Below are 12,553 nucleotides of genomic sequence, written 5' to 3' on the forward strand. Positions count from 1 at the left end.
AATTAATAAATAACCATGGAAACTAATTACGCATAACCAAAGATGAAATGAGCTAGGATACACTCTCAGCTGATAAACTTTCAAATTAATAGTATACAGAAATAAATATGATTTAATTTCTCTCCGAAAGTTTTTGATATATTTTGTATGTCAATTAATTGCAAATGTTATTTTATTGAAAATTAAATTATTATATTAGGTGTTGGAATTAATTCGTAGCGTTTTACAAGAGATGGCACAAGCAGTACACTATTTCGTTGTTACCTATAGTTCTGTATACATTGTAAACATCTATCATAGGACGTCATTTGCCGTACATAACCTTTCTTGAAATCATAAATAACAATACTGTATAATTCATTGAATATGTCAAAATTTGTGCCAGATAAAGTGTTTTTGCGGGGAGTTTTGCTTCATTACTTTAATATGAACAAAAGTGCAGCTGAAGCTCATCGTATTTTAGTGTATATTTATATGTATAGTGAACATGCTCTGGCTGAGCAAACGTGTAGGAAGTGGTTTGCACGTTTTAAAGCTGGTGATTTCGACTTGGATGACAAGGAGCGACCTGGTCAGCCGAAAAAATTTGAAGATAACGATTTGCAGGCACTGCTCAATGAAAACTCATGTCAAACACTTAAAGAATTATCTACGTCATTGGAAGTTGACTTCTCAACAATAGGAAAACGTCTTAAAAGTTTGGGCATGATCCAGAAGGAAGGACATTGGGTCCCATATGAATTGAAACCAAGGGATATTGAGAGACGTTTTCTCACGTGCGAACTGCTGCTTCAACGGCAGAAAAGAAAAGGTTTTTTGCATCGGATTGTTACCGGTGACGAAAAGTGGATCCATTATGACAATCCAAAGCGCAGAAAGTCATGGGTTAAGCCCGGCGAACCATCAACATCAGTGGCAAAGCCCAATATCCATGGCTCAAAGCTCCTGCTCTGTATTTGGTGGGATCAGAAGGGTGTCATATACTACGAACTGCTAAAACCGCATGAAACCGTTACTGGAGATCTCTACCGACGGCAACTGATGCGCTTGAGCCGTGCATTGAAGCAAAAACGGTCGGAATACTTCGAAAGACACGATAAAGTCATCTTGCTGCACGACAATGCTCGCCCACACGTTGCAAAACTGGTAAAAACATACCTGGAAACACTTAAATGGGAAGTGCTACCGCACCCGCCGTATTCTCCTGATATTGCACCTAGCGACTATCACTTGTTTCGATCATTAGCTCATAGCTTGTGCGAGCAGAAGTTCACATCTTACGAAGATTGTACAAAATGGTTCGATTCCTGGATTTCATCTAAAGATGAACAGTTCTTCCGACGCGGTATTCATTCACTGCCCGAAAGATGGTCAAAAGTAGTAGAAAGTGATGGGAAGTACTTTCATTAATGTATTTTTTAATGCTCATGTGAAATAAATAACATTCTTTCATTAAAAAAACGCTACGAATTAATTCCAACACCTAATATAATTATTTTTATTCATATGTAATTCTTTTTACAAGAATTTGCGTTGTTTTTTCTGACATCATAATCTAAAATAGTAATGTTGTGTGAGTGAACAGAAGCCTTAAAAATCCTTTAGGCCTTGTATAAGTGCATAATGAAAAGCTCTGTGTCATTTTTTTGTAAAGCATTCTTTTTTTCTTATAATGTCCGTTTATTTACAATCTTCTTCGTACATCTTTCGCTGCGCACACATAACTCTATAATTTCTTAATTTAAACATGGATTACAAAATCGAGTGACAATTATATAATTCATCGTTCCATTTCTTTTCATCTTTTATAATTAGTACAAATTTATGAAATAATATTCCGTTCTTTATGTAATACTTTTATTATATATTCTATTTAACGATCAGAAGCGATGTAAAATATCGAAAATAATTACCACATTAATGACTACACAGGCTCATAAAAAAAAAGTACTCTGTGCTGGAGTGAAGATCCAATTATTCTTATGTATTTTGAGTCTGAATACGAATCGCTGAATACGAATCAAAATAGAACCATCCAGGATAAATTTTCAATCTAAATCGAAAAAATGACTCTTTTTTTCATTTTTGACCCATTTCTTTGCTCTAGATTGAAAATTTACTCTAGGTAATCCTTTTGATGTCAAATTCATATTCAGCGACTCAAAATACATAAGAATAGCTGGGTCTCCACTTCAGCATAGGGTACTTTTTTTTGTGAGCCTGTGTTAATTATTCGTAATTTGGTATATTGCACATTTTTATTTCACTTAATCGTACAAATCTCAATTTGTGTTAAAAGCTGATACAGTTGTTGGTGTATTCTGAACCAAAGATAGATTGACACAAAATTCGCAAGATATTCAGTTTAATCTCGCAAAGATATCAGTATATATTAGGTGTTGGAATTAATTCGTAGCGTTTTTTAATGAAAGAATGTTATTTATTTCACATGAGCATTAAAAAATACATTAATGAAAGTACTTCCCATCACTTGTAAAACGCTACGAATTAATTCCAACACCTAATATATTGGAGGACAGCATCAAAAAAATTAAGTAGACTTCTTTTCTTCTAAATATGATATAATATAATATCATGATACGATAAGAATAAAAATTTTCGGAACTCTATTTATATAATATTTGCTTCTTATATAAGGAATTATAAATAAATCATATTCTATTCTTTGATTATCTCTTTTATATAACTGGATTAATTATATAATATTGGCTTTCTGTCACAAGAATGTGACATAATTAAGAATTGTATCAATATTAACATATATGTTGTAATATCACCCATAAACTGAAAACAATAATAAAATATATAAATAATATGGATTATTAATTAAACTAAATAATTGTATTACTTACTGCTGCAAAAAACGTCGCGTCTATATTGAAACCTTTTGCCGAAAAAGTATTATAGTGATGCAGTAATTGTAAAGAAAATAACTGCAACTACAACATTAGATTTTAAAGTAATAAACGCAAGAATAAAGATATAAAATTGAAAGACATAATTTTACATCTTTATTCTTGCATTATAACTCGGTAAATAATGTTTAACAAAATTGACGTAAATACATTTCTAAAAAAATAAATTCTACATAAAAAAATTAAATATATATGCAAATAAAACAATATTACAATCTTATTACCTCGTCTTTGATTTGTATGTCGCTAGTGTTGTTAAGTAGATCGTGAATAGTGGTACGAATCTGTTGAGCCTGATTCTTTCCGGTCTCGCAGATCCATACAAGTAGTATCATTTGTGTAAAGTGATGTATTATGGTTATTACAAATTTGTCAAAAAACGGATTATTAAAACTAATAAGTATGCCATCTTGCCAGCGCACTATATAGAAGTACAATTCAAAAGTTATAATAGAAAAGATGATAACTATAGTAGCAAGAAGTTGTAAACTGAAGACTATATTCATTATTTGCACTGCGTTACTAAGCATCAGATGTCGCTTCTTCAGGGCCTTAAGTTCTATTAGCAAAATTCTCTTTATGTTGCCCATCAATATGGAAACATATAATAATCTTGTATCGTTTACCATAAGCCTTTGTATATGCATCAGATTATCATTAATATTCTTGAAACAAGCCTTTAATACATAAACACAATTTATATATAACATATTTATCTGAAATACCAGCAGGATGCAATATGCTGCGAATACTCTGGCTAGGCCACTCAACAAATTAAACTCCTCTATTTTAGGAAGATATATACATATTTGCACGATCACGAATGTGGTACTCAAGATATCCTTAACATGAATAAATCTGGACAGCTTTTCATATGACTTCGAGGGTAATTTCGAAGAGATCTTCAAAATAGTCTGTAGCAAGCGCATTCGCGGAACGCTCAAGATATGTGTAATAATCATGATGAAACCACTACACGCATAGTGAAAGATAGCCTCAAGATTTTTGGTCATGTCTCCCAAATTAACTTCAAAAATAAGAGTATGAATGAGCATTATGTCATAAATGCCGCAAATGTAGATAACTACGGTTGATAGTATGTAGTACGGTTTTGAAATCTCAAAAGTCGATGAATTGACTTTGTAGGGAAACGTTCCGAGAATGCGACCAACGGTGAAACAAGGATACATTAAAGATTGAAAGTCTGTGGCGTGTAACAGCCACCATCTTTTCCACATTTTGTCTTTGATATATTCTTGGGTTTTTCACACCAAGCACGATTAACAGAAATTTTTAGGATATTAATCGTTTATATCATAATACACATTTTAAATGTTATTAATGTTATACACTGTGGTACTAATATTAACGCATGTTTTTCTATGCGTAATGTATAAGTTAGTATGTTTGTATCAAGTGTGACGTGGGCTTTTCGTTTTATATATACTTGCAATGAGTTTCAGTTTAAAACTGTCAACAGTATTACGTGAAGCAGAATACTGGAAAAGACATTTGTTAGTTATGAAGTAACCATGGTGCTAAAAGGTTATATGAAATTGCTTAATATACAAGTAATATATTATTTGTGCACTCATAAAGTAGAACATTGTATGGATTGCGTAATGTTGCACCAAATGTGGAAATCCATTAATGATGATTGTCCAATTCGAAAATTCCTCACTTTCTCTCTATTTTTTTGATTTTTATGAAAAATAATTTGTTATACAGTACATTTAAACAAATGGAATATTAAAATTTCTTTCTTATTATTAATGATTTCTTTCTTATTATTAATGATTCTTATCATTAAAATTTTATTTTATATTTAATATTTATATAAATTTGACACAAAATTTTTATTAACATCTTTGTATTTTTACATATATATATATATACACATATACATATAAATAGAAATATTACTACTCACATCAACATAAATAAATAAAATTTAATACATAAAAATCAATTCTTCATATAAAACCGCATCTGTTTATTTTGTTATATATCTTCTTTTAATTAGATTTCTCCTGTATTGTTAACCGTCTTTTCCACACAAGAATTTGATATATACGTGAATTGAAATAATATTATTAGGTACATGCTGACGCCACTTACAATCTAAAAACAAAATTAAGCAAAGTAATAATGCACATTTTGTTAATTTCAATTACTACTTATAATTAAGTAGTTAATTAATTAAGTAGTTAATTAATAAAAGTATGCAATATATTACTCACCGCAGTGAGAAGCTTCGCGTCTATAGTAAAACATTTTGCAGAAAATGTATTATCGCAATGAAGTACTTGTAAAGAAAATATTTGTAACTGCAATCACAAACCGTTAAATATAAGATTGAAAAATATAATTATGAATACAATTTGGTTTAACAAAAATTAGATACACATGATACTTTGATACAATTTAAAAGAAATGTAAAAATTTGATATTTCAATATACTACCTCATTTTTTATTTCTTTATCGGTGGTAACGTTAAATACATCATGAATAGAAGTGCTGATTTGTTGAGCTTGAGATCTACCCGTTTCGCAGGCCCATACTATCAATAGTATTTTTATGAAAAAGTATGCCACATACAGTAGAAAAAACGCGTGAAATAATACACTCTTCAAAAAATTCATGTTCATTAAAGAATGTGCTGCTAGTATGTAGAAATATAAACTGATAGTGATAATAGATAAGGTCATGACTACTGTAGTAAGAAGCTGTAAACTGAAGATTATGTTTAACATGTGTACTGTATCACTGATCGTCAAATGTTGTATTTTTAAAGCCTTGAGTTCCATGATCAGAAACGGATTTCTATGGTTTTGATAGTTCAGTCTATGGATGCTGGACTCATTATTTGCAATGAATTTTCTCATGCTCATCAGATTGTCGTTGATTCTTGTAAAACATGCTTTTAATACGCAAACACAATTCATATACAGCATATCTATATGAAATATCGCTACAACGATGTATATTTCAAACAAGCGATTTATTGGCAATTTGGGTATGAACGTTAATATGATCCAAACTGAATAAAAGAAACCGATGATATCTTTAGCGTGGATTAGTTTAGATAACTTCTCATATGATTCCGAGGGCAATCTTGAAGAGATCTTCATTATAGTCTGAAGCAAGCGCATTCGTGGAACTGTTAGAATGAACGTGACAATTATTATGAAGTTGCCAACCACTAAGATACCGATACGCATAAGATTGATGACTACATTTATCGTATAATTTTTGAAAATGGCAGAATTGTCCTGCATTATCATTGAACAAAGGCTACAAGAGCAGACAATGACAATCAACAGAATGAGATGTGATTTTGAAATTTCAAAACTCGTAGCATTGATTTTATATGGAAATATTCCAAAGATACGGCACAAAGTGAAGCAAGGATGCATCAGGGATCGGAAATCCTTGGCGTGGAACATTCGCCATTCTGTTTTTTTTTCTTTTCCTCTGGATCGTCTTTGGAAACTCGATGACAAATTGAACATATTCGGTGATTTGTCACAAGCAAAGAATATACTACGAACAACAATTTATAAATTAATAATTACATTATTAATACATTTTGATATAAATGTGAATGTGACAACAAAACTTCTTTTTTAATTTAATATAACACATTCTTTTCGTTACTTTCGTTCTTCTACGTACATTAATTGATATAAAATTCTCGTTAATGTTGACTCGACGAATTTAATTTTAAAACTACGAATATAATTGCTAATTTGTGGGCATAGATCTCCCTTCTTTGTGGTGTGAAATCTCACGTAATTCCATCACGTGATCTCGCGGACTCTCTTCACCACACTGCTATTGGTGGGTGAGATTCCGAAAAATCACGTGATGAGATCACGTGAGATTCTACGTCAAATTAAAAAGAAATATTTTGTTTGGCATGATGTAACCATGGCATCTTTCGATGCAATTTTCATTTCTTTATAAGGAAATAATATATAAATTATGTAATTCATGCGACATACAACTTGCGAATAATAAGTGCACATATGAAAGCAAACGACATTATCATGTGAATCGCTTTCAAAAATGCTTTTATAACGATTACCTATTTGCTAATAACTATCTATTTTCAGGGTCCATATTTTTCAATATTCCATAAGATATTTTATTATATATATATACAATAAAATAGTATATGGGTATATAAACTGTTTTAAAATGAGAAGTTACTTGTAACAATTAAAAGTTTTATTAATGAAAAAAGTTTATACAATTTAAATAATAATCACAAAAGTTATTTATATTTGTATTAATAAACTAATATCAATTATTGTAGCTCTTCTATTTCAGAAAATCAATAAAATAAATAAGTACATTATCAGATGCAAAATATATTATCAGATGTTATTATAATGATGAACTGATTACATTACGTCGTTGAAAAATTTAAACGAATTATTATATTAATATATAAAACTTATTTTGCTAACAGTATAGGCAATATGATCTGTTCTTAGAAATTAAATATTTAATCCAATTTAGATATATACAATTATATTACCTTCGATAAAAGATGATATTTATAAGAACGAAAATAAGTTAAACAAAATAAAAATAAATGATTTATTTATATAATTATATGATTTGATATTATTCAGAAATGTATATATTTTATTATTTTGAAATAATCATAAGGAAATACAATTTATAAATATGTAAAGATTGTAATTATTGTTTATCAAACAATTTATAAGTAAATAGGAAAATATTTTTTTTAATTTGTAGCATTATTAGTATTTAACATTATTAGTATTTATTAGAATTTTTCTCTCTATTAAAAAAATTTTTACTTTTAATTTATTGAAGCTCTTATTCTTTCACCGATACTATCTCAGATTGTGACGTTAGCGAGATAATACATAATAAAAAATTTTTCCAAAATATTTTAATATGAAAATATGTCTCGATAAAGCTTATAATTGATAGAACCGACTTCTAAAATATATCGAAAATTCTTCTATTGTTTTGTTAATTAATAAAAAAAACCATGTGGAAACTAATTATGCATAACCAAAGATGAAATGAGTTAGGGTTAAAACTGATATATTTTTCAAATTAATATTATTTAGAAATGAGTATGATTTAACTTCTCTTCGAAAGTTTTCAATACATTTTCTAAGTCAATTGATTGTAAAGTATTATTTTATTGAAAAATGTTTTTTCTATTCATATATAGGTACATATGCAATTCTTATAAGAATTTGTTTTCTTGCTTCTGACAACATAATCTGAAATAATAGTAAATCTTAAAAATCCTTTAGATTTGTAATGCTTAATGAAAAACCTTTGTCATTTTTTTTGTAAAGCTTTCTTTTTTTCTTACAATTTTCAATTTTTACAACTTTCTTCATACATCTCTGCACACATGACTTTGTAACTCCTCACTTTGAACTTAAATTACAAAATCCAATTACAGTTACGTAACTTATCACTTTACTGTTGTTTTATCTTTTATAATCAGTATAAATTGAAACATTTTATTCCATTCTTCTTATATTACTTTTACATTCTGTTTAGGCATCAGAAGTGATGCTTGCAAAATAGCTAAAATAATTGTCACATTAACAATTATTAATGATTACTTCTTTAAATGATTCTTAATTTAGTATATTGTATTTTCATTCTACTTGATCATATAAATGTCAATTTATGTTAAAAATTAATATAGTTATTGATTTAACAAAAGATAAATACGAAATTCAAAAATTGATTTAATCTTACAAAAATATCAAGCATTATACAATACATATAGAAGAATTACATTTAAAAAATTAAATAGACTTCTTTTCTTTTCATTATGATATAATATTTTCTTCTTATATAAGGAAGTACATAAATATATTTAAAAAATGGTATTCTATTCTTTGATTATCTCTTTTATTGTATATAATCGGATTACTTATTAAATATTGACTTTCTGTCGCAAGAATGTGACGTAATCAAGAATTGTATTAATATCAACATATATGTCGAGATGCTACTCATATACTGAAAACAATAATAAAAAGTATAAACAATATGGATTAATTAAACTAAATAATTTCATTACTTACAGCTGCGAAAAGCGTTGCATCTATATTGAGACCTTTTGCCGAAAAAGTATTATCACAATGCAATAATTGTAAAGAAAACAGCAGCAACTACAAAGTTAGATCTCAAAGTAATAAATGCAAAAATAAAGATGTAAAATTGAAAAATGCAATTGTAATCGGTAAATTTAATGTTTAAAAAAATTGACGTAAATACATTTTCAGAAAAATATATAAATATTAAATATATGCAAATGAAATTACAATTTTATTACCTCGTCTTTGATTTGTTTATCATTAGTGTTGTTAAGTAGGTCGTGAATAGTGTACGAATAGGGTACGAATCTGTTGAGCTTGATTCTTTCCGGTCTCGCAGATCCATACAAGTAGCACCATTTGCGTAAAGTAATATATTATGGACAATAAAAATTTGTCAAAAAACGGATTATTAAAACTAATAATGAGTATGCCATCTTGCCAGCGCACTATATAGAAGTACAATTCAAAAATCGTCATAAAAAACATTATAACTACATTAGCAAGGAGTTGCAAACTGAAGACTATGTTCATCATTTGCACTGCATCACTAAGCATCAGATGTCGCTTCTTCAGGGCCTTAAGTTCTATTAACAAAATTCTTTTTATATGGCCGATCAATATGGAGACATATAATGATTTTGTATCATTTACCATGAGCTTTTGCATATGCATTAGATTATCATTAATATTCTTGAAACAAGCCTTTAATACATAAACACAATTTATATATAACATATTTGTTTGAAATACTACAAAAATGATATATGCTGTAAATATCCTGGCCAGACTACTCAAAGAATTAAAAATTTCAGTTGTAGAAAGATACATATACATTTGCACGATCACGAATATGATACCCAACATACTATATCCTTAACATGAATAAATCTGGACAGCTTTTCATATGACTTCGAGGGTAATTTCAAAGAAATCTTCAAAATAGTCTGTAGCAAGTGCATTCGCGGAACGCTCAAGATATGTACAGTGATCATGATAAAACCACTACACATATAGTATAAGATAGCCTGAAGATTTTTGGTCATGTCTCCAAAATTAACTTCAAAAATAAGAGCGTGAATGAGCGTTACGTCATAAATGCTGCAAATGCAAATAACTATGGTTGATAAGATGTACCATGTTTTTGAAGCGTCGAAAGTCGAAGCATTGATTTTGTAGGGAAACATTCCGAGAATGCGACTAATGGTGAAACAAGGATACATTAGGGATTGGAAGTCTGTAGCATGTAACAGTCACCATCTTTTCCACATTGTTCACAAAACAAGCACGATTAACAGAAATTTCTAGGATATTAACCGTCTATATCATAATACACATCTTGAATGTTATTAATGTTATACACTGTAGTACTAAGTGGAAATGTTTTTCTAAGCGTGATGTATAAGTTGATCTCTTTGTATGAAGAGTATAAAATATGACGTGGACTTTCGTTTTATATACACTTACAATGAGCTTCAATTGAAAACTGTCAACAGTATTACGTGAAGCAGAATACTGGAAAAGACATTTGTTAGTTATGAAGTAACCATGGTGCTAAAAGGTTATATGAAAATGTCATCTTAATCTATAACTAATATATTTGTGCACACATAAAGAATGACATTGTACACAGACCGTGTAATGTTGCATCAAATGTAGAAATTCATTAATGATGATTGTCCAATTCGAAAATTCTCTTACTTTCTCTCTATTTTCTTTATGAGGAACAATTTATTATACAGTATATTTAAGCAAACGGAACATTAAAATTTTTTTCTTATTAAAAATTTTTATCATCATGATTAATTTCGATTCAATATTCATATAAATTTAAAACAAGATTTTTATTAACATCTTTGCACTTACATATATATGTACATGTATGTGTATAAATAGGAAAAGTTAAGCGATTTCTACTCACATCAATATAAATAAATAAAATTTTATACATAAAATCAATTGTATTTAAGATTTACAAACTCATTTGTTTATTTTGTTATATATTTTCTTTTAATTAAATTTCTCTTGTATTATTTGCCGTCTTTTCTAATACGCAAGAATGTGATGTATACTTAAATTGAAATAATATTGTTACGTATACGCTAACGCTACTTGCTATCTGTAAACAAAATTAAGAAAAGAAACAATGCATCCTATTAATTTCAATTACAAATTAGAATTGTTAATTCACAAAAGCGTACGACATATCACTCACCGCAGCGAGCAGCTTCGCATCTATAGTAAAACATTTTGCAGAAAATGTATTATCGCAATGAAGTACTTGTAAAGAAAATATTTGTAACTGCAATCACAAAATCGTCAAATATAAGATTAAAAAATATAATTACGAATACAATTTGATTTAACAAAAATTGAGTACACGAGATACTCTGATATATTTTAAAAGAAATGTAAAAATTCTATATTTCAATATACTACCTCATTTTTGACTTTCTCGTCGGTGGTAACATTAAATACATCATGAATAGAAGTGGTGATTTGTTGAGCTTGATGTTTACCCGTTTCGCAGACCCATACAATCAATAGTACTTTTATAAGAAAGTATGCAATGTATAGTAGAAAATACATATGAAATAATACTAACTTAAAAAAATTGTCCACTAAAATATATTGCGATGCTTGTAGTGTATAGTAGTATAAACAGAAGGTGGAGTTAAAGAAGGTCATGACTATTGTAGCAAGAAGCTGTAAACTGAAGATTGTGTTTAACGTCTGTACTGTATCACTGATCGTCAAATGTTGTATTTTTAAAGCCTTGAGTTCCATGATCAGAAACGAATTTCTCTGGTTATGATAATTCAATCTATGGACGCTTGGCTCATTATTTGCAATGAATCTTCTTATGCTCATCAGATTGTCGTTGATTCTTGTAAAACATGCTTTTAATACGCAAACACAATTCATGTATATCATATCCATTTGAAATATCACTACAACGATGTATATATCAATCAAGTGCATTTGTAATATGAATATGAACATTAATATGATGAAAATTGAATAAAAGAAACCAATGATATCTTTAGCGTGGATCAGTTTTGATAACTTCTCATATGATTCCGAGGGCAATCTTGAAGAGATCTTCATTATAGTCTGAAGCAAACGCATTCGTGGAACCGTTAGAATGAGTGTGACGATTATTATGAAATTGCCAACCACTAAGGCGCAGTTATGCACAAGAATCCGGGGTAAAGTTACCATATCAACTTTTTCGAAAATGGAAGAATTGTATAGCATTACCAATGAATAAAGGCTGCAAGAGCAGACAATGACAATCAACAGGATGAGATGTGGTTTTGAAATTTCAAAACTCGTAGCATTGATTTTATATGGAAATATTCCAAGGATACGACATAAAGTAAAGCAAGGATACATCAGGGATTGAAAGTTCTTGGCGTAGAAGAATCGCCATTCTGCTTTTTTTTCTTTGCCTCTGGATTCTCCTTGGAAACTCGTTGAGAAATTGAACATAATTGATGTAATACTAC

The 12,553-nt window shown here is 29.1% G+C and overlaps 4 protein-coding genes and 1 pseudogene across 9 annotated transcripts in view; 1 reads left to right on the forward strand and 4 right to left on the reverse strand.

Moving 5' to 3' along the window:
• LOC105150915 (agrin) overlaps window positions 1-12,553 on the forward strand; it is a 717,341-nt gene that overhangs the window by 414,887 nt on the left and 289,901 nt on the right. The window lies entirely within an intron of this gene.
• Window positions 1,305-4,174, reverse strand: LOC147907568 (uncharacterized). Its single transcript, XM_087412725.1, has 2 exons — window positions 2,522-4,174; window positions 1,305-1,483 (listed from the first exon to the last, which is right to left on the reverse strand). Exon 1 carries the CDS (start codon window positions 4,172-4,174, stop codon window positions 3,146-3,148), a length of 1,029 nt encoding a protein of 342 aa, XP_087268851.1. The 3' UTR covers window positions 1,305-1,483; window positions 2,522-3,145.
• Window positions 4,956-6,452, reverse strand: LOC147907569 (uncharacterized). Its single transcript, XM_087412730.1, has 3 exons — window positions 5,400-6,452; window positions 5,177-5,263; window positions 4,956-5,057 (listed from the first exon to the last, which is right to left on the reverse strand). The coding sequence occupies exons 1-3, from the start codon at window positions 6,447-6,449 to the stop codon at window positions 4,956-4,958; spliced, it is 1,239 nt and encodes a 412-aa protein (XP_087268856.1). The 5' UTR covers window positions 6,450-6,452.
• LOC147907570 (uncharacterized) lies at window positions 9,253-12,544 on the reverse strand. The gene is made up of 3 exons (XM_087412728.1): window positions 11,484-12,544; window positions 11,256-11,346; window positions 9,253-11,159 (listed from the first exon to the last, which is right to left on the reverse strand). Exons 1-3 carry the CDS (start codon window positions 12,534-12,536, stop codon window positions 11,059-11,061), a joined length of 1,245 nt encoding a protein of 414 aa, XP_087268854.1. The 5' UTR covers window positions 12,537-12,544; the 3' UTR covers window positions 9,253-11,058.
• On the reverse strand, window positions 9,269-10,315 carry LOC147907571 (uncharacterized; annotated as a pseudogene).

This window comes from Acromyrmex echinatior, chromosome 13, assembly GCF_024713525.1.
Source record: "Acromyrmex echinatior isolate Ae372 chromosome 13, ASM2471352v2, whole genome shotgun sequence".
Classification (NCBI taxonomy): domain Eukaryota; kingdom Metazoa; phylum Arthropoda; class Insecta; order Hymenoptera; family Formicidae; genus Acromyrmex; species Acromyrmex echinatior.

Bases quoted from the DNA above. Each gene is read 5' to 3' on its own strand.
- LOC147907569 (XM_087412730.1), bottom strand. From the start codon at position 6,449: ATGTTCAATTTGTCATCGAGTTTCCAAAGACGATCCAGAGGAAAAGAA. The intron at 5,264-5,399 runs GTAGTATATTGA...TTGTGATTGCAG, and splicing joins ATAAAGAAATAAAAAATGAG to TTACAAATATTTTCTTTACA. The intron at 5,058-5,176 runs GTGAGTAATATA...TTTTGTTTTTAG, and splicing joins ACGCGAAGCTTCTCACTGCG to ATTGTAAGTGGCGTCAGCAT.
- LOC147907570 (XM_087412728.1), bottom strand. From the start codon at position 12,536: ATGTTCAATTTCTCAACGAGTTTCCAAGGAGAATCCAGAGGCAAAGAA. The intron at 11,347-11,483 runs GTAGTATATTGA...TTGTGATTGCAG, and splicing joins ACGAGAAAGTCAAAAATGAG to TTACAAATATTTTCTTTACA. The intron at 11,160-11,255 runs GTGATATGTCGT...GTTTACAGATAG, and splicing joins GAAGCTGCTCGCTGCGGTGA to CAAGTAGCGTTAGCGTATAC.
- LOC147907568 (XM_087412725.1), bottom strand. From the start codon at position 4,174: ATGTGGAAAAGATGGTGGCTGTTACACGCCACAGACTTTCAATCTTTA.